We start from the raw sequence: 21,473 nt of genomic DNA, 5'->3' as shown, positions 1-21,473 counted from the left end.
AAGAGTATGGGTCCTATGGGACTGGAGTTAGACAGTTGTGAGCCACCATGTAGGTCCTTTGGGAAAGCGGCCAGTTCTCTAAATCGCCAAGCCATCTCTCCAACCCTACTTTGAGTTCTTGATTCTTTTTGTTATGTTTTTCAACACCATTTCGCTGTGTAGCCCTGGAACTCACTCTGTAGACCAGGCTGGCCTTGAACTCAGAGATCTGCCTACCTCTGCCTCCCCAGTATTGGGTCTAAAGTCATCCACCACCACTGCCTGGCATGAGTTCTTGCTTCGTGATGGTTTCATTGCAGCTGCCAACCTAAACTATTAATTTTGGATTAAATTAATGTTCACGATGCCAAAAGGCTCTCAACACTGTGTTTCTGTAAGTTGTGTTTTCAAAACTCTCAGGCTCTTGGTCCTGCCCTGCACATTGTTGGCTCATCTTACAAACCACCTCCTAGTCCTCTTTACAACCTGTTCTTCTCAGACATTGGATAGGAATGTATGGGTGTGTGTACAGGTGCGTGGAGGTCAACTCTGCCGGCTCACTGATGTCTGGCCAGTGAGCTCCGGGGGTCTCCCTAGCCGTGGGGTCACAAGTCCACACTAACACCCAGCTGCTTCTTCTTCTTCTTCTTCTTCTTCTTCTTCTTCTTCTTCTTCTTCTTCTTCTTCTTCTTCTTCTTCTTCTTCTTCTTCTTCTTCTTCTTTTTTTGGTATTTCGAGACAGGGTTTCTCTGTGTAGCTCCTGGAACTCACTTTGTAACCCAGGCTGGCCTCGAACTCACAAAGATCCGCCTGCCTCTGCCTCCCGAGTGCTGGGATTAAAGGCGTGCGCCACCACCGCCCGGCAACACCCAGCTTCTTAATGAGTGCTAGGAATCTAACTCAGGGCTGGATGCTTACGCAGTAAGTAGTTTACTGACTAAGGATTTTTCCAGCCCCATCTCAAACATCTGTCATCCCCGACTGTTCTGTTGGCCTATAAGGCAGGTGATGTAAGATAAGCAATCACGGCCAGTTGTAGCGGTGTGTGCATATAATCCCAGTACTTGGGAGGCTAAAACAGTAGGATGTGGAGACTGAGTCCGGCCAAGACTAAAGGGAGACATTCAAAATCAAGAGATCCTAAGTTCTGAAAGAAAAGCAGGAATTTGCCAGAAAAACTAAAAAGGAGAAAAGAAAATGGAGAAGTATTTCTCTTTGGTTGGAGCATTATGTGGATGTGTATTGGGGAAAATTATAAAGGCCACTCCACGTAGTTAAAAGGAAGATTTATTTAGTGGATGACTTACAAATGAAGGAATGGATAGGTCGCGGGGGTCTGGGGAAAGTGTATCGCAATCCAGTGGTGTTCTCTGGAGCTCTGCACAATCAATCTCCACTATCCAGGGTCCAGGCGCAGAGAGAGCGCCCAGAGCGAGCACTTGCCCATCCAGCTCTCAGGTTACCAGCACCTCCCCTCGCCCCGCCTCGTAGGCGTGACAGTTGCCAGAGTCTCAATGGAGCTTCCAGATCCAAGCTGGAATGGCTACCCACTACATCTCCCCCTTTTTGTCTAAATAAGAAGGTTCTAAACTAATACAAGACTATATACAAAGGAATGGTTATCAAATATTGTCCAGAAATAATGAGGGATAATGACCTAGATAAGATGTAACTACAACCAATGCAAACAATATCAAGCAAGAAACACATTCTAAAATCCAGAGAAGTATAGAGCATAGGTAAACGGCATGTTATAAAGATCATTCAAAGGTGTCCTATCCTAAAGAACCTGAATCTAATACTTAATATGTTCTATCTAAGATATTATATATACTAAGTTGTAACTATAACTGCTAGTCTTCAATCCCATCAAAGACCTGAGAAGGAACATAATGGTACCTGAGAAATGGTAGACGGATGCAAGCAACTTCGGGAATCTTGCAAGAGTAGACCAAGACAGCTGGCAGCCTGGACAGTCACCTAATGTTTCTCAGCATTGTTGGTGCATACAAATTGGCTACAGGCCTAGAGTATCTGACAGACCATTTTCGGAAGCAGGATTTCTGAAAGACCATCTTACCCTGTCTTGGCAGAGTACAGTGGTCGCTTTCCTTGTGTCCCGCTTGTCCAGAAAGGACAGCATTGCATTTGTACTGTCAGCCATCAAGGCAAGGGCAGTTCTTTGCCCCGTAGGCCATTTTGTGCCAAAAAGACAAACTTCCAAATGGAAATGTCTTAGAAGCCCAACATTCTCTCGGGATCAATTGGTGCAGCCAGGAGCAATTGTGCCTCACGTCAACAGAATTCTAAGTTATTTAAATGCCATATTCTCTAGGTCTATGAAGTGTTTGAAGATTACCTGTCCATCTGACCTATGTATCTGTAAATCTGGATAACCTAACTAATGTAACTATAGAGATGACAGGCATAGGCGACTATAAATCTATAAATCTTATCTACCGAAATAACCTAAGGACTAAGGCTTCACGTAAATAAGGTAAACAGTCTATAAGCAAATGTATGGTGAAGAACGATGACTTCAAAATTGTGACAATACACAAGATATTTATAACAGAGGTAGGAATATATAGTGCGATATGCAGTATGACAATAATCTTAAATATATATCAATATACCAAATATCCTAACAGAAGTAGAACATATATAAAGTATGACAGATATAAATTTACATTTGTATCAATATAAAAATGTTTCAAATAAGAGTAGAAATATATGTACATTATAACAAATATAGTTCTGTATTTGTATCAATATACAAATTATCTTAAACAGGAGTATAAAAATAGTTTACATTTGTATCAACATATAAGAATCTATAACAGTACAAATTACAGTGCAAATTGTCTAAGGTTGCTATTTTACCAAGTTTGTTTACTAGTATATACAATGATTTACCATCATATCTTATACCTATCCGTTCCATTTCTTCCGCCCCCCCTTTTTTTTTCTTTTCTTTTCTTTTTTTTTTTTACAATACTGAGTTAATATTTTCTTCCACCCCCAACCCTACAACCATCATCCATAACCCTGAGAATTATGAAACCTAAGGGAGAAGGGGCGTCGTTTTCTTAGAATTGCTTCCTGCCGTTTAGGGGGTGATGTTATCTCTGTTGGGTACTGTGAGAAAGCTCAGATAGTTAAATCTTAGTTAGATTAACTGTAGGTTCTGCAGCAAGTTTTAGAGTAATGGGTAAGATTGTCTGAAATTCTGGCAAGAAGTGTAGTATGATGATGATTACCATGGCATCATTCTGGATTGGGTAGAGTTGTTGTTGTTGGGGCCCCATCTTCCTTCTGGAGACTTCTGAGATTGCTATTGGAAAAACTTATTTGTTATCAAAAATGGGAGGTTTGGATTTAAAGAGGACATAGCATGTAAGAAAAGATTCTGAGAAATCAAGAGTAAGCATGGAGAGAATTAGAATTTAGAAGACAATGGTCCCTTTTTATTGGTTTCCTTCTGTCTCACACCAGAGGGCTCTTCTGATACGGGACTGAAGAATCTCTCAAACTTTTCTTTTAGCAATATGCTTGGGTTTAGAGAAGGAGTGAGCCAATTCCATCTCCAAAGCCAGCTTGGCTATAATTGAATTGGAACCACAACTTTTTTAGATTGATAGAGAGAAAGATGTTAGACAGTGAGATTTTACCATGTGTAGATTGGTACCAATAGATTCTTCCTTTCTGTTGTAAATATCCGGATATCCAAGGCCTTATAAGTTTTGGAAGATGGGTATTTCCATTATCCTGGAAAGACAAAAACAGAACCCTACCCCACCCTTTGATTGTTAAATTTTCTTACAACTTGTAGAGATGTCACATTGGTGAATGATCTTTTACTTCTCTTCATCAAGGGGTTTTTCCTGTTCGAATCGAATTTTTATTAATTTTGTTGGTATCCATAGCTTTTCTTCTCCTGCAGAAACAAAGGCAAAACCCCTTCCCCAACGTAGAACATATCCAGGTTTCCATTCTGAGGTCAGCACATCCTTGAAATAAACTGGTTGGTTTAGCTCAGGAGTTTTGTCTGTCGTCCAATGTCTCTCCGCAGCTGTTGTTCCTTTCTCATTAGCATTGAGAAAATTCAAGGTTAATAAAGCACTATGCAGTCTATTTCTAGGAGTCATTGTTACCTGTTGCTGTTTATTTAGCATATCCTTTAAAGTTCGATTGGATCTCTCTATGACTGCTTGGCCTGTGGGATTATGTGGTATACCTGTAACATGCTTTATATTGTAATAAGCAAAGAACTGTCTCATTTTATTGGAGACATATGCTGGGGCATTGTCTGTCTTAATTTGTACAGGTATTCCCATGATGGCCATAACTTCTAATAGGTGTGTAATCACAGAATTAGCCTTTTCAGAACTCATAGGAGTTGCCCATTGAAATCCTGAATAGGTGTCAATGGTATGATGTACATACTTTAATCTTCCAAATTCTGCAAAATGAAACACATCCATCTGCCAAATTTCATTTCTTTGTATATCTTTTGGATTACTCCCTGCAGGTAATGGAGTTTGGTTATAGATGGAACAAGTAGGACATTTTTTTACAATATCCTTAGCCTGTTGCCAAGTGATGGAGAAATCCTTCTTCAAACCTTTGCTATTTACATGGTGTTTCTTATGACATTCTGAAGCTTCTAGCACATTACCTATTAGTAACTGATCAATCTCATCATTACCTTGTGCTAAAGGTCCTGGTAGACCTGTATGGGATCTGATATGTGTTATATATATAGGATGTTCCCTTTTTCTGATGATTTCCTGCAATTGTATGAATAATGAAGTTAATTCTGTATTATCAGGAATAAATTCAGCAGTTTCGATATGTAAAACAACTCTCTCTGCATATTGAGAGTCAGTGAATATATTGAGGGGTTCTGTGAAGTCCATCAGTACTATAAGAATGGCATACAGTTCTGCCTTTTGTACAGAGCTATATGGACTTTGTACCACTTTACTTAAGTCTCCTGATTTATATCCTGCTTTCCCTGATTTATTTGCATCAGTGTAGAATGTGAGGACTCCAGAAATTGGCTTTTGTCGTACAATGTGAGGAAGGACCCATTCAGTCTTCTTTATGAATTCTATTCTCTTGCTTTTGGGATAGTGGTTGTTAATCTCTCCCAAAAAGTTACTGCAGGCTCTCTGCCAGTATTCATTATCTTTCCATAGTGATGAAATTTCCTCATTAGTTAAAGGTACTACAATTTCTGCTGGGTCCATTCCTGTCAACTGGCGAAGTCTTAATTTACCCTTTTGAATCAAATCAGAGATCTTTTCTATATAAGTCTTTAATTTCTTATTTGGTTTACGTGGTAGGAATATCCATTCCAATATAATATCTTCCCTCTGCATCAAAATACCTGTTGGGGAATGTCTGGAAGGGAATATGACAAGAATGCATTTAAGTTCTGGATCCACACGATCCACATGTGCTTCTCGAATTGTCTTTTCTACTAGAGCCAATTCCTTCTCAGCTTCGGCTGATAATTCTCTTGGACTATTTAATTCTTTGTCCCCTTCTAGAGTATTAGCCAAATTTTTTAGTCCATCTTTGGGTATTCCCATGATACCCAGTAAGTTAGAAATGCTTCCTAATAACTTTTGAAAATCATTAAGAGTCTTCAATCTATCTCTTCTTAGTTGTACCTTTTGGGGTCTAATTTTTTGTAGCTCTATCTTATATCCTAAGTAATTAATAGAATCTCCTCTTTGTATTTTTTCAGGAGCAATTTGCAGTCCCCAGCGAGGCAAAACTTTTTTTACTTCTTCAAACATGCTTTCTAATGTATCTAACTTTGGATCAGCTAATAGGATATCATCCATATAGTGATAAATTATGGATTGTGGAAACTTTACACGAATTATCTCTAATGGTTTCTGCACAAAGTATTGACACAAAGTAGGGCTGTTTAACATTCCCTGTGGGAGGACCTTCCATTGATATCTCTTGACTGGCTGAGAATTATTATAATTAGGTACTGTGAAGGCAAATTTTTCTCTATCATTTTCCTGTAAGGGTATGGTAAAGAAACAGTCTTTTAAGTCAATAACTATTATAGGCCATTCTTTTGGTAGCATAGAGGGCAAGGGGATCCCAGTCTGTAGGGAGCCCATTGGCTGAATTACTTTATTAATAGCTCTCAGATCTGTCAGCATTCTCCAATTACCAGATTTTTTTTTAATAACAAATACAGGAGAATTCCAAGGGCTGGTAGATTCTTCAATGTGTTGAGCATTTAACTGCTGTGAAGGCCAAACGATTCTCTTACTGCAGGTTTGGTGCCTGCCTGGTCAACTTCGAAGAAGAAAAAAGAAGCTGGTGTATAGCTCGTAATCTTACTTATTTGCCTGGCATGTGAGAGGCTGTAGATTCAACTCCTGGCACTTAAGTACCCACTGAGGCAGAAACTGAAATTCTGGATTCAAGGCCAGCTTGGGATACATAGTGATACCCTTTTTGAAAAAAAACAAAAACCAAAATCCACAAACAAAACCAAACAACAAAAGAAAGTATGAGTCTCCTGGAACTGGAGTTAGAGTTGTGAGATGCCATGTGGGTGACTATGATGAGTAAGTATGTGGTGGAGAGAGAGGTGGAGCAGCCTGGGTGTCAGGAAGAGGGTGAAACTGGAGGCCCGAGGCGTCCTGATGCGAGAGGCCTGCACTACCACCTGAGGCCATGCCTGAGTCCTTGGCCCTCTTGTAGCTGGGGCCTGTGCTGATGTTAATGTAACAAGGCTTGTGTTACCACCCGAGGCCATTTGGATGTCTGTGGTCTGGGCTGCTGTCTGAAGCCATGGTGACATCCCAGGGCCTTGCTGAGCTGGCCCCACCCCTCACCTGGGCAGGGAGGGAGAGCTGGCATCCGGGCGTGGGCACAGGAGAGCCGGTGGGCTAATTAACGCAGCTACCCCCAGGCTTTGAGCTGGCCTACGCCAGTATCCCATCTATGAGCTGCTGGAACTTGTGTAGGGCCTGGTCCTGCGGAACCATAGCTGCAGGATCTCCCTGGCTCTGGGCAACAGGATATCCGAGAGGCGTCTGGGTGAGGGTCCAGTGTTGACGGTGTAGCAGAAGCCAGAGGCCTCGAACCAGACCAACAACTCACTGCAGTGAACATTTGTAACTAAGATGTTTGGGCAAAAGGGTAGATGGCATGACACACCACAGCTTCCTGTGCCAGTACAACTAACAAATATGTGATGGAGAGACGGGGGAGACCGGAGGAGCAGAGTGGTCCACACACAGCGGAACTGGAGACGTGACAGCCGTGACGTGAGAGGGAGGGGCTGAGGTTGACAGGAGCAGGTCATGCCCAGAGGGGTCGGCGAGATGGTTGGCTTTTTTTTTCTTTTGTGGGGGAGGTTACAAGGGAGGAGGGCAGATATGGAAAGACTCGGAAATGAGGGGGGTTGGGGTCCATCAGGTGAAATTCTCAAAGAATCAATTACAATTTTTTTTAAAGCACATAGCTATAACTCAGAATTTGAGAAGTAGGAGGATTTCAATTTTGAGGTTAAGAGCACCGACTGCTTTTCCAGAGGTCCTGAGTTCAATTCCCACAACCACATGGTGGCTCATAACCACTTGTAATGAGATCTGGCGCCCTCTTCTGGCCTGCAAGGACTCATGCAGACAGAACACTGTATGTACAATAAATAAATAAATCTTTTAAAAAAATTTTTTTAAAAAAGGACAAAATTGGAGAGGCAAAGTTATCATAGGACTGAAGTAAAGAAAGTGGCCAGCAAACAAACAAAAAAACAAACAAGCCAGGCAGTGGTGGCACACACCTTTAATCCCAGCACTCAGGAGGCAGACGCAGGCAGATCTCTGTGAGTTCAAGGCCAGCCTGGGCTACAGAGCGAGATCCAGGACAGGAACAAAAACTACACAGAGAAACCCTGTTTCGGGGGAAAAAAAAGAAAAAAAGAAATTGGCCAGCGTGGTGGGCCTTTAATCCCAGCATTTGTAAGACAGAGAGGCAGGTGGATCTCTGTGAGTTCAAGGCCAGTCTCAGCTACAAAGTGAGTTCCAGGATAGCCAGGGCTACACAGAGAAACCATTTAAAAAAATATATGAGGTTGGGGAGGAGGCTTTGTGGGTAAGATGGCTTCCTCTGCCAGCATGAAGACCTGAGTTCAAAACCTCAGTAGCTATGCAAAAAACAAAAAGCATGGCTGCATATGCTTGTAAGCCCAGAATTGGTGATAAAGATAAATGGATCCAGAGGTTGGCCAGCCACACTAGCCAAAATGTCAAGCTTCCAGTTCATTAGCAGACCCTGTCTCAGGGCTATAAGGAAGAGTAATAGGAAGACACCAATGTCCTGCTCTGGCCTCTGCATGCATGTGGCACCTGTATCCACACATGAATGCTTCAACCAGAGGGGAGTCGCAGGCATGCAAGAGATTAATTGACTGGTAGAGGGTTGTGCTAAGCAGGCATGGCAGTGGGTACGGAAGTGAGTTCATTATTTTAGGAGTATGGTGTGTGGGTAATTTCGTGTACAAGAAAGGGCACCTGTGTTCATATGGTGGCCAAGGGAAGACATCGGCTGTCCTCCATCCTTCTTTGCGTTCCTCCTTTGAGGCAGGAGTCTAACTGAATCTGAAGCTCGCACTTCTGGCGTAGGCTGGAAGTCAGCAAACCCCAGTGATCCTCTTGTACCCACCTTATTCAGTGTTTGATTTTTTTTTTTTCTGAGACAGCATTTCTATGTAGCCCTGGCTGTCCTAGAACTCACTCTGTAGACCCGGCTGGGCTCGAACTCACAGAGATCTGCCTGGCACCTGGCTTTTTTGTAGATCCTAGGAATGAACTACAGTCTTCATGTTTGCAGAACAAACAATCTTAACTCCTTAGCCATCTCTCGAGACCAGTCAAGTGCATTAAGAACAAGACATTTAGGCTGATGAGACAGGACGTTTGATGTCTACCTTCAGGACAACACGGAAGTCTAAGCGAAGGGAATAGTTGAGTTTTGGAGATGAGTTTGAGGTGCAGAGAGGACATGTTCCTGTGACATTTAGTGAGCAAACAGACACTACCTTGAACTCCAGTGAGTATCTGGGATGGAACCGACCCAAGAAGCCATCACCATGAATGTGATAACTGAAGCCTGGAGGGGGGGGGGGCATAAGAGAGGATGTGAGGGTCTTGTGACAGAATTTTGGGGATGTGATTAAAGGATAAATAGATGGGGAGGGGGGGATGTGGGTGGATGGCGGAGTGCTCACCTAGCAGACAAAAGGCCCTAGGTTTCATCAGCAGTGAAAACAAACAAAACTGAGAAATGATGATGCTCCTGTGGAAGAATGGCTGAAAGGACAGGAAGAAAACCAGACTATTCCAGATCATGTAGAGCAAGACTGCAGTTCAAGATTGGACTCTTAGACTGTGCTTCACTGTCTTGCGGTCCTGTACCACACGTGTTTCTCAGGCTGGACTGCAAAATCTACCAGCCGTGTTCACTGGTTTACCCTAGCACGTTCTTCTGCATGTTATTTAGCACATGGTCGTTAGTAAAATAAAGGGGCCATCGCAGATGCTCACCAGATTGTGGAAAGTGCCTTTCCTAATGAGTAGGTTCTAAACTGCACTTCATTTCAAGCTTTGTGGCCAATGATGAATAAAAGGAGGATGGAACTTCGGACATTGGAAGTTCTGTAACTAAGACATGGAAGTAACAACAGCTAGCCAAGACAAAAAGAATGTTCCTTTCTTTCCCCTTCCAAGTTCTTAGTGAAGGGCTGAACCCAGGATCCCAGACTTGTGTGACTGGGTAAATATTAGGAGACTAACTTCACTTTGGTACCCTCCCTCCAGTGGCCTCAAGATGGCTTCTCGGGAGACAGAGGCTTCTAAGCACCAAAGCGCCCCACAGCGCAAGCTTAACATCATGGGGAAGGGAGACACTTCGGAAACAATACCAGCTACCCCAACCTATCGCTCTGTCATGGAGGAGTATGGTTATGAGGTAGGCAAGGTCATCGGCCATGGCTCCTATGGAACAGTCTATGAGGCTTACTACACAAAGCAGAAAGTCCTGGTGGCTGTCAAGATCATCTCAAAGAAGAAGGCCTCCGATGACTACCTTAACAAGTTCCTACCGCGTGAGATACAGGTCAGAAAGGGAGCTGAAAGAGGGAACTGAGGCTTATTAATAAGCTCCTTGAGGTGTCTTAGGGGTAAACTATAGAAAGGGGTTGATCCAGAAACCTCCAAACCAGAACTGAAAGTCCTAAGTAGGAAAATCCTGTAATGTATATATACACATAACCTCTTTCCTATGTACAAACATCCAGCCCACTAACCATCCCCGAGTTAAAATGCAAAATGGAATTTACCCAGACGCCAGCTGATTCTGTTGCAAAGTTATAAGTAGCAATGGGAGAGTAGAGAGAAGACCAGCACAGCCAGCGTTTGCCAGGCTTGACGGTTCCCTCTTTCGGGATCAGGTAATGAAAGTCTTACGGCACAAGTACCTCATCAACTTCTACCAGGCCATTGAGACCACATCCCGAGTATACATCATTCTGGAGCTGGCTCAGGGCGGCGATGTCCTCGAATGGATCCAACGATATGGGGCCTGCTCTGAGACCCTTGCTGGCAAGTGGTTCTCCCAGATGGCCTTGGGCATCGCCTACCTGCACAGCAAGGGCATCGTGCACCGGTGAGGAGAGCCACCGGATCGGGCTTTGGGCACTCAGGGGAGTTTTATGCATATTGCCCGTTTTCTGCCCTTTTCTCTTGACTTCTCTCAATATCTAAGTCCACTTGTTCACCATACTGTAATCACCTGGTCAAGGACACTTGCATCCACTGTATGGGAGCACTTTATACACAGTGGTGAACGAGTGGCCTCAGGTACCATCCTCTCTCCCTTTGGGGCTCTGTTCACAACTCCATTTCTTTGGATTTTTTTTTTTTTTTTTTTTTTGAGATGGGGTTTCTCTGTGTAGCCTTGGCTGTCCTGGATCTCACTCTGTAGCTCAGGCTGGCCTCAAACTCAGAGATCCACCTGCCTCTGCCTCCCAAGTGCTGGGAGCTGGGGTTAAAGGCGTGCACCGCCACCAGCGCCCGGCCCCTCTTTAATTCCCCCTCTTAGCCTGTCCTCAGCTCTAGACTCTGACCCCTCCCTTTCAGCTCCCGGTCTAATACTAAGCCCTCTCCCCAGCCTGACCCCCAGCCTTTCTGCTGCTGGTAGGGACTTAAAGTTGGAGAACCTGTTGCTGGACAAGCGGGAGAATGTGAAGATATCGGACTTTGGCTTCGCCAAGATGGTGCCTTCTAGCCAGCCTGTGCGTAGTAGCTCTTCCTACCGCCAAATGAGCTGTCTTTCCCACCTCAGCCAGACCTACTGTGGCAGCTTTGCCTACGCCTGCCCGGAGATCTTGCTAGGCTTGCCCTATAACCCTTTCCTGTCTGACACCTGGAGCATGGGCGTCATCCTCTACACTCTAGTGGTTGCACGTCTGCCCTTCGATGACACCAACCTCAAGAAGCTGCTGAGAGAGACCCAGAAGGAGGTCACCATCCCAGCTAACCTCAACATCTCCCAGGAGTGCAAGGTGCTGGCTCCCCCAGGAGGGCTGAGGCCTTAGGGACGACCCATGGGGAGGGGAAGTAAATACTGAATTTAGGCCTCCCAACTCCCACCCCCCTGGGGGGGGGTGTTTTTCTCATGCTAGAGCCATCTCCAGTTTCTACGCGAAATGGCGGGGAGGGCTCAAGAGGGTCTAACCACTGAGCTTCAAACCCTGATAGTTAGGTTCCAGTATTGAGCCCTCTGGGGCAGAAGGGATCGCACAAAGAGCTCTTCTCGTTTCTTGCCAGGGTTCCTGTGTAAAACCAGGGCCCCAGCCCCTTTCACCAGAGTAGTGTGATGGGCTCTCCTGCTTCTTCCTTAGGTCCAGCTGTTCACTGTCTGCGTGGCCCACAGGGGGGGCACGCTCAGCCAAGCCCTCTCTCTCCCCTGCCCTAGAACCTGATCCTCCAGTTGCTACGCCCAGCTAACAAGCGTGCCACTATCCTGGATGTCCTCAAGGACCCCTGGATGCTCAAGTTCCAGCCTGAGCAACCCGTGAATGAGCTCAAGCTGCTCGAGGCCATGTATCAGTCTGTCAGCGCCCCTAACCGGCACCAATCCTTGGACATCACAACTTGAAGATGGCTGAGGTGGGGGGGCCAAGGAGAAAAGCAGGAGGCTCTGGGGGGGAAATCTTTTATATAAAAATAAATCTAATTAGTTTCATCATGTAGGGTCAAAGACATTCTTTCCTCCACGGAGTCTTAGTTCTCCACGGAGAACACACTAAGGGTGGATTTCTGCCCCAAGCCTGGAACCCTCACTTTTTTTGGGGGGGAACCCTTATTCTTGACACATGTAAAAGTTAATACATTGACTTGGGAAGCTTTACTATGCCAATTACGTTTGTGGCTCTTATTTCACATTTTTGTTCTCTAATGTTCTAGCAGCAGATGGGACAAGGAGGGAAAAGCCTGGGTTGTTCTGCTGGATGCTGGCTCTGCCCATTTACATGTTCAAAGCATTGTTCTTTCTGTTGTGTGTCTGCTCCCAACTTGGATAAGTTTTCACTGGAAAGAGGAGCGAGCAAAGGAGCAGGACAGCCTGTTTCTCGATGTTCACACTGCCTGCCGACATGATACGCGGAAACGTCAGGGCTTACTTAGTGTCTGGGTGCGTGGCGCTTTCCTCTGGAAACACTTCAACCACTCCTGAAAGAATGCCGGGGTCCCAGGGCTCTTAGATACTGAAGTAACAGAGTTCAAGCCCAGCCTCATGAACTGTGGGTTCTGGATAAAGGAGAGCTAGTTACCCCTGCAGAAGAAAATTGAGGCATGACTGAGCCAAGCAACGAGAAAGACTCACATTGGCTCCTCATATCTGATTTCCTCTCTTCTCCCGTCCCTCCCTTCCTCCTCCAAGTATCCTAGAACTCCCTCTGTAGCTCAGACTGGCCTTAAACTCATGATCCTCCTGCCGTAGCCTCCAGAGTGCTGGGATTACAGGCCTGTCCCACCATGTCTGGCTATCAACATGTTTCTAAGCTAATTTTCCCTCCTCCCACTTTGTTTGTCTGTTTATTTTGAGACACAGGGTATACCTGTGCAGCCCTGGCTGGTCTGAACTCAGAGATCTGCCTGTCATTGTCTTCTTGAGTGCTGAGGTTAAAAGCATATGCCATCACACCTGGTATTGATGGCAATTTCTTTCTTTCTTTCCTCTCTCTCTCTCTCTCTCTCTCTCTCTCTCTCTCTCTCTCTCTCTCTCTCTCCCTCCCCTAGACAAGGTTTCCCTGTGTAGTTTTGGTGCCTGTCCTGGATCTCACTTTGTAGATCAGGCTGGCCTCGAACTCACAGAGATCCGCCTGCCTCTGCCTCTGGAGCTTTGGGATTAAAGGTGTGCACCATCACCACCTGGCCAATGGCAATGTCTTAACCTCAGGCACTAGGCAACTCTGTGACAAGTGAAACGGAAAGGTAGCAGAACACAGTTGGAGATGTTGGAAACGGCCATTCATTTCCTCGGCTCCCTTTCTTCTCTCATTACTTGTCACTGCTGAAAACAAGGCTCTAAGAAGCAGCAGGAAGAACTCCAGGTACAGACCAGACCTGCAGACACGAGGGATCCATCCACCCAGTTTTACTGGAGACAAAAATCAGTCTTCCGCTACCAAAAAGAAGGGAGCCCAGGGCCCCTTCTGCAGCAAGATCCGTCTTCAAAGTTCAGCCAAAGAGGGGAGAACGTGGGCCCTTCTGTCACACTGCCACCTCAGCAGGAAAGCCCCAAGCCACGCTCCGGTAGCACTCAGTGTTTTGTACCCCAGGATGCAGCAGGAAGGCACCCCAAACTCTCAGGACACCCCGCCTGCCAATTGTGCTTCTTTGTCTTCGTCCTTTCTGGAAGCTTGGGGAAGAAGGAAGTATTAAAGGCTTCGAGCTTCCATCCAGCTCCTGCTCTGACACCTACAGCCCGCTGAATTGTCCCTCTCCAGCAAACACAAGACAAAAGATGCGCTCCTTGTGCCTGATGCCGCTCATTCCCACAGCAGCCCAGCACCGACGGGAAAACCAAACACTAGCACGTGCATTTGCACCCCTAAATGAGGATCCACAGCGTGCCGAGCGGAGCACAGGCTGGATTCGGGTTTCAGTCCCCATTCCCTTTCAGTCCGATGCTGTAATGCAGTCAGCAGTCTGGATACCCGAAGCAGCAGCAGCTTCTGCCTGGCTCCTCTGTGACTCGAGGATAATACAGATAGTAATAAGAAGACAGTAACCTTTCCAACGATCTGCCCCACCCCCTCAAGTCTTTAACGAAGTGTTCTGGGTACTGGCCCTGCAGGCAGACCTGTGTAAGGTACACGAGACAATCTGACCAGGGGTTCTTCCTCCTTGCTGCCCACGCTTCACACTCCTGAGTTAATTCCTCTTGCTCCAGCTCCTCTAGATCTTGCAGCAGTTCATCCTGGACACAGGATGACAGGACCGGCCAAGACAAAGAAAACAACCAGTCCCCGAAGAGCACGCTTTGGAAATTCCCTCCCAAAGTTGTTCCAAGAGTCTCTCTTGTGTTCCCTTCTGAGTGGTCCATGACTTTTTCCAATATTCTCTGACCTCCTCACCCAGTCTCCTCATCCACACCATCTCCAGAACCCATAGGGCAAGGAGTGGCATCTGATACGTGCTGGGCCAGCTGCTGTTGTCCTGTGATGTCACCCAGCAGTTCCTCTACCTTGTCAATGTCATGAAGAACAAGATACACTGCCAAGGAATCAGGGGGCACCCTCCCTCCAGCTCCAACCCCCAACCCCCCCCCCCGCCATCCCCCAACCATCACTGGCTTTCTCATCTCACATAAATGAAGCCTTTCCATCCTATGGCCTCACACTGGATTTCACGCTCCTTCCCTAAAGCTTTAAAAATGAATGGATTGTTCTCACCCAGAATGCCCTGGCCAGCAAGAGGATCTTTCATGAAGAAAGTAACGAGGTAGTCTAACCATCAGATATATTATTCTATTGGAGAAGCTTTAGAAATCCCAAGTAAGGGCTGGAGAGAAGACGCAGTGAAAAGGACGCAAGTTTGGTTCCCAGGACCCACATGAGGCAGCTCACAGCCGCCTGTTAACTCCAGCTCCAGAGGATCCAACACCTTCCTCTGGTTTCTGTGGACACCCGCACACACACTGCATAAACACACATAGACATACACATATACACATAAATAAAAAAAATCTTAAAAAACAAAAACAAAAACCGAGCTGGAGAGATGGCTCAGCAGTTAAGAGCACTGGCTGTTCTTCCAGAGGTCCTGAGTTTGATTCCCAGCAACCACATGGTGGTTTCCAACCATCTGTAATGAGATCTGGTGCCCTCTTCTGGCCTGCAGGCACATATGCAGACAGAGGACTGTATATAATAAATAATAAATCTTAAAAAAAAAAAACACAAAACACCTCAGAAGACAAAGAGGCAGGCAGATCTCTGTCGGTTTGAGGTTGGACTGGTCTACATAGAAAGTTCTATGACAGTCAGGGCTACATAGTCCCTGTCTCAAGAAAAAAACAAAACAACCCCCCCCCCCACACACACACACACAGCACTCAAACAAAACAAAAGCAAAAACAAAAGAAAAGAAAGTCTTGCAAAGAACCCATTGGCTCCCAACACCCACATCTGACAAGTCGAGACCACCTGTCACTCCAGCGCCAGGGGATCTAATAGCCTCTTTTGGTCTATGTGAGCCACCTGCACTCATGTGGACATACCCCACACACACACACAATGAATATGTATGTAATCTTTTTTTTTTTTTTTTTTGGTTTTTTGAGACAGGGTTTCTCTGTGTAGTTTTGGTGCCTGTCCTAGAACACACTTTGTAAACCAGGCTGGTCTTGAACTCACAGAGACCTGCCTGCCTCTGCCTCCCAAATACTGGGATTAAAGGCATGAGCCGCCACCGCCCGGCAGTATGTAATCTTAAAAATAAATTCAAAGTATCGACACAAGCCACGCTCCTAGTGCCCAGGTCCCCTTCTGCATTGGTGGTGGCATTCTCAATGGCCTCTGGCTGAACGTCCAGGGCGGACAACCTCCCATCAGTTTGTGCCAGTTTCTGTTCTAACCTTTTCTTTCTCCACAAAGCCTGCAGGGTGGCCGATGCAGCCCACACCCTGAACACCAGAGTCAGAAGTACCCGCTTCCTCCTGGACCATCCCCAGCATCCTTCTTCTTCATTACTTTGCTCATTCTTGGTCTCATGCTCTCTGGCTGTTTATCGCTCCTGTTGAATCCTCTGTTCCAGAAATCCCTGTTTGATCAGAAGGTCTTCTGTCTTCTTTGGTTTTGATATTGCTTCTTCAGGAGTTAGACTCCTCTCTTCCCTCAAGAGTCCGATGGAGCAGACCTATATTGTGTGTGTGTGTGGGGAGTATTAGCCACCAATCAGTGAATACACAGTATATGTTAGTTATTTAGCTGCGTTGTGTTCTTACCCTGCAAGGAAGTGTCACGAAACACGACAGAATCCGCTTATAAGAGTTTTATTAGAGATACAGGGACAGAGAGTGCAGGCCTGTGGGAGAGACACGTGCGTGGAGAAGAGGAAGAGGAAAAGAGGGATGCCTCTGAAAATACAATTAAATGGCGGTGTCTGCTGAGGTAGATAAGGCTGTCCCCTGTACCCGACAATAAAGGAGAGGTGGCATCCCAAAACTCCCAGGACTGAGTCAATGGCTCTGGTGTCCAGAAGGAAAGAAACGATCGCTTCCCTGCTGCGTTCTGGGTTCCCTGTCATGTCTGTAGCCAAGCCTAGGTCTGTTGGAGGTCTTAGCTTGATGTACCCATGCATCTTGGTGCCTGGGGGCAGTCAGCTGACTCTGTCTTTCTAGGCGGCACTTTTAACAAGGCTGTTGATGGCCTGGCATTACCACGACTGCTCATCTCTAAACGATTCTCTACAATGAATGTATCAGTATCACTCAACAAATGTGATAACAAGCACAAAGATGTAAACTTTTTTTTTTTTTGTCTAGAGTCATAAGTAGTAGGTTGAGTAAATTAAGTAGTAGTCAAAACATTGTGCTGGGTAAGATGGAACAAACCTATAATCCCGGTACTTGGGAGGCTGAGGCAGGAAACTGCTGCAAGTTTGAGGCCAGCCTGAACTGCACGAGTTCAAGTCAACCGAGGCTGTATAAAGCAAAACCCTGTCTCAAAATGCAAAACAAAGCAAAGAAGGAGCAATCAGACTCCAGAACCCATGTTCTTTTGCTCTTTTTTTAAAAATCTTATTTATTTTTAATTTTCTGTGCATTGGTGTTTTGCCTGCATATATGTCTATGTAAAGGTGTCAGGTCCCCTGGAACTGGAGTTGTGAGCTGCCATGTGGGTGCTGGGAATTGAACCCTGGTCCCCTGGAAGAGCAGCCAGTGCTCTTAACCACTGAGCCACCTCTCCAGCCCCTGTTTTGCTCTTCTGAACTTCATTTCAAGCCACATTTTATGACCGTTGTTCCACTTGTTGTCTTAGATAGCCAAGGTCCTGCTCTACATGCTCAAAGTAAAGGATGCACAAGGGACTGGGGTGCCAGCAAGAGAGTGTGACTTCAATTCTTCCTCCATTTTCTACAGTTGAATGATAACCTTTGCAACTAAAAATCTCTGCTTGCTTAAAATCCTCCCATACGCTCTTCATTGCCGGGAGAATAAAAATGAAAATCCTTCTGGAATATGCAAGGTCTTTGATGATCTGTTGACCCCACCATCAATGCTTTTACATCCTGTCCTTTTTACACCCTCACATCCCACAATCTCAAAACGGCCGGAAGTTCTATTTTCACTAACTATTGTACTCCTGCTTCTGGAAGGTTCCTTCCTTCGGCGCTGCACCTGGCAAACGGTTAGCCTTTCTGAACACTGTGTCCAGAGCTTCCTTTTCTGCTGTCCCGGGCTTGTCAGGGTCCTCTCCATCACCGAGTTGCCACACTATACTGCCAACGACAGACACACCCACACCACCAAATATGAGTTTAAAGGAGATCGTCTTTCTTCTTCACTTCAGACCTCTTTTATTCACACCAAGTAAGCTACAATACTTGAGAAAAGACTGGAAGCAGTCACCGGAAATCAACTCCTCCAACCCTGTGCCCAGGGAGCTAACAAATTACCACAACTTCCGCTCACATCCCCACTCAGTCCGGTTCAAGGCAGGCTGGGGCAAGGCGGTTGGCCAAGGTTGACCTTCTGGCACCAAAGAATGTCGGGTTTTCTGGTCGGCCTGTCTCCTGGTCCTCTTCCCCTCTGGCCAGCACCTCCCGGCGGCCCAGTCTCTCCCCGGCTCACCCCTCCCGAAAAGTCGGCGAGTGCATTTCTTTCCACTTCACCTTCCCCGCTTTCCTCCGAGACTATCTTCAAACTGAGACCGACCTTGGCCAATCCATCCAGGGCATAGCCGTGACATCATCAACAGGCGCGACCCGGACCACGGCGGGACAAGGCTAGAGCTCGGTCGGTTCACTCCCCTTCGAGTAGCCGCCAAAAAAGGCCGGCCCCAACCTTATTCCCAACTAGTGTTAGTTTTATTCCCTACAAGGACGTGTGACGCAGTGGAAGACGTTGGAGGGGGACTCGGGATGGGTTCCCACGAGAGGGAACTACCTGATGCAGTGTAATTGTTCATACTCTCTCTGGTGCTGATGCTCCAGAGCCGCCAAACCCAGTTTACACGTTAGAAAAACGGAAACAACCCATACTGTGGTTGTAAAAACCTGACCGTCACACACGGAAACTTTAATAAATTACAAATGCATCTGATAAGGCTTTCTTGATCTCTTTTCAGTTTTACACCTTAGATGAGTCTTATCCACAGGGTTAGACCTCAGGGTCCAGCCTGGGCCTTTGCAAATGTCTCTAATCCTTGAGTTAATGTTTGCAGACTCATTCCGTTCTGGATGTGAATGCAGGTAACGCCTGGAACAAAAAGAAGTCACATTTACCAGCCTTTCAAGACTCCTCGTTATTACTCTCATCTGCCTGCCATACATTATCCACCCTACATTTATTTCCCTACATCCTCCTAAGAACCCTTTCTCCTCCCCCGCCCCTTCCACACCCGTGACTCAGTACCAAGTTTGCCCACATCTATGATATTCCGCTTCTCATCATCAAAGAAGACCATCTGAGAGTAAGGAACTCCAGTCTTGTGGCGCAACCTGTGAAAGACAGGGCAGGGGTAACCCAGCTGCAAACTGGCTACCTGACCCCCTCCGCCTGCGCTACTCCCGCCCCCACGCTTAGCTCTGCCTACCTCTCAAAGTGTGCGACTTTGCTACCTGGATAGATTTCCCGGTGAACAAAATATTTGACAAGGTCAAAGAGCTCCAGTAGTTGGTTGGCCCCTTCTATCTCACCGGTTCTGGGAAAAAAAAAAAAAGTGCGGTGAGTGGCGTTAGGAGAGTGTTAGAGATGCGGGGTATATGGGGGTAGAGGGACCGATTTGCTCACTGTTACTTAATATCAGGGATTCTGAAATAGCTGGCGCGGAGCCAATGTTTAATCATTTAAAAGAACAGAAAGCACAGGATAGAAAAGCAACGAAAGACTTGGACATTTGCACCTCCTAACTTTGGTGCCCAGAGAGTGACATGCAACTTCCTTATGCGTGGAGATGCGTCAGCAGGACTGTTTGTCACTTTTCTTACCGTGAGGCAGCCGCGACCGGCACGCCAAGGCTCTGCAGCCGTTCCAAGACATCCGGCACCTCCGGGTACAGTCGGATGTTCTGGCCCCGCCTATCCCGCACAGTTCCATCGCTGGAGAGGGTGACACACGCTCAGCTCCCGCCAAGTCCCTCCTGACCCCATACCTTCCTGTTGTCTCACCTGCTCTTGTGGAACGGGGGGTCTACGTGTGTATCAACCCAGAAAGGCCAGAGCGTGTAATCTGCGAGAGGAAGGAGGGAGAAGGTTCGATCTGGAGCAGCGCAGACACTTAGCCGCCGCCGGGAGCGGAAAAGGGAAGCGCCGCACGAAACTCTGCCTGCTGTTCCTCACCCAGGTCAAACACCGCAAGCTTTGGCAGCGGCGTCATGATCCACTCGCAAACGCAAACTCGGCGCCGAGAGCACCCCAGCTCTGTGGTGGCCAAGCGGGCCGTGGGCGCGCCACAGAGGCGCGGAGACGCTCGGGTGCCTAGAGCGTCGCCGCCCGACAGCGCAAGAGCGCCTTCGGAGGCTCCGGCGGGAGGTAACCTGCAGCGGGCGACCACGCCTCTCTCCGAGGAAGGGGCCACAAAACATGTCTACACCACCCAACTCGCCACTTTGCACCACAGAAGCCACGGAAGCTTTCTGTTTTGCACCTTTATCTTAGAATTGAGACCTCATCAGTTTATTACCCGTCGCTTTGTCTTCACATAGTATAAAAACCAGCCTTCAGCAACAGTGAAAGCAGAGAACGTAGCAGTATCGCACCCTGTGATGTGTGCCTTAACCTCAGCTACACAGGAGGCCTAGCCAGGGAGTTACTTGTACCTAGGAATTGAGATCACCGAGGGCAACGAAAATCCAGTCTCGCAAAAGGGGTGGAGGATGTTTGTAAAACCTGAGATGTTCTCCAAGCTAGCTTGAAGGTCCAGTAGGGCCGCACAGGGAGATGTCTTCCCTAGGTTTCTACCATCCTCATCAATAGGATGCTGCTATTCCCATCAATACTGTGAAGAAAATGAAGCCTTGAGTTTTGTCTAAAAATAAAACATGGTTTTACATACTACGTTTTGCTGTTTGAGACAGACGTCAGGGCTGGCTTGAACTCCTGCCTCAACCTCCCAAAAACTGGGATTACAGGTATCAAAATGCCAGGCTTTCATGTAATACTTTATATTACTGCAGCACATGTTCATTTCAGTAAGCAGACATACATGTACATACATACAAAGGTATGTGCAATGTGTAAATGTTCCATCATGGCTTCCTTTTTTTTGTTTGTTTTTTGTTTTTCAAGACAGGGTTTCTCTGTGTAGCTTTGTGCCTTTCCTGGAACTCACTCTGTAGCCCAGGCTGGCCTCGAACTCACAGAGATTCACCTGGCTCTGCCTCCCGAGTGCTGGGATGAAAGGTGTGCGCCACCACCGCCCTGCTCCTTTTTGTTTTTCAAGACAGGGTTTCTCTGTGTAGCCCTGGCTGTTCTGGAACTAGCTCTGTAGACCAAGCTGGCCTTGAACTCAGAAATGCACCTGAGTCTGCCTCCAGAGTGCCAAGGAGTGCACCATCACCACCCAGCTTGCTATAGAATTCTTGCTTCTCATGCCTCAGCCTCCCAAGTGCTTACAGGCCTCAACCACCGCACCTAGCTACCATGGCTTACATCAAGTCACCAAGAGAGCCACATAACATGGAGCCATGGAGAGTGACAGCACTTGGCACTCACGAGCTAGTA

The 21,473-nt window shown here is 46.5% G+C and overlaps 3 protein-coding genes across 5 annotated transcripts; 1 reads left to right on the top strand and 2 right to left on the bottom strand.

The window, feature by feature from the left end:
* Window positions 1–9,680: 9,680 nt before the first annotated feature.
* Tssk4 (testis specific serine kinase 4) lies at window positions 9,681–12,267 on the top strand. Of its 2 annotated transcripts, none has more exons than XM_037208812.1 (4): window positions 9,681–10,137; window positions 10,472–10,686; window positions 11,221–11,584; window positions 11,998–12,267. In XM_037208812.1, exons 1-4 carry the CDS (start codon window positions 9,850–9,852, stop codon window positions 12,178–12,180), a joined length of 1,050 nt encoding a protein of 349 aa, XP_037064707.1. In that variant the 5' UTR covers window positions 9,681–9,849; the 3' UTR covers window positions 12,181–12,267. The 2 variants fall into 2 exon arrangements, with proteins under 2 accessions (XP_037064707.1, XP_028748071.1); XM_028892238.2 differs by having other exon boundaries at window positions 9,691–10,137; window positions 11,191–11,584.
* Window positions 12,268–14,350: 2,083 nt separating this feature from the next.
* Chmp4a (charged multivesicular body protein 4A) lies at window positions 14,351–18,488 on the bottom strand. The gene is given in 7 exon segments (XM_028892221.1): window positions 14,351–14,448; window positions 14,451–14,507; window positions 14,673–14,801; window positions 16,046–16,197; window positions 16,282–16,422; window positions 18,378–18,416; window positions 18,466–18,488. Coding segments are annotated over 7 exon segments (639 nt in total).
* Window positions 18,489–18,791: 303 nt separating this feature from the next.
* LOC114708677 (magnesium-dependent phosphatase 1) lies at window positions 18,792–20,245 on the bottom strand. Of its 2 annotated transcripts, XM_028892124.2 has the most exons (6): window positions 20,091–20,234; window positions 19,920–19,980; window positions 19,740–19,850; window positions 19,346–19,453; window positions 19,165–19,250; window positions 18,792–19,008 (listed from the first exon to the last, which is right to left on the bottom strand). In XM_028892124.2, exons 1-6 carry the CDS (start codon window positions 20,125–20,127, stop codon window positions 18,917–18,919), a joined length of 495 nt encoding a protein of 164 aa, XP_028747957.1. In that variant the 5' UTR covers window positions 20,128–20,234; the 3' UTR covers window positions 18,792–18,916. The 2 variants fall into 2 exon arrangements, with proteins under 2 accessions (XP_028747957.1, XP_028747958.1); XM_028892125.2 differs by lacking the exon at window positions 19,165–19,250 and having other exon boundaries at window positions 18,792–19,006; window positions 19,398–19,453; window positions 20,091–20,245.
* Window positions 20,246–21,473: the final 1,228 nt, after the last annotated feature.

This window comes from Peromyscus leucopus, chromosome 9 (assembly GCF_004664715.2).
Source record: "Peromyscus leucopus breed LL Stock chromosome 9, UCI_PerLeu_2.1, whole genome shotgun sequence".
NCBI lineage: Eukaryota > Metazoa > Chordata > Mammalia > Rodentia > Cricetidae > Peromyscus > Peromyscus leucopus.
The sequence above is the reverse complement of the archived record's forward strand: the minus strand, read 5'-3'. Positions and strand labels throughout refer to the sequence as shown.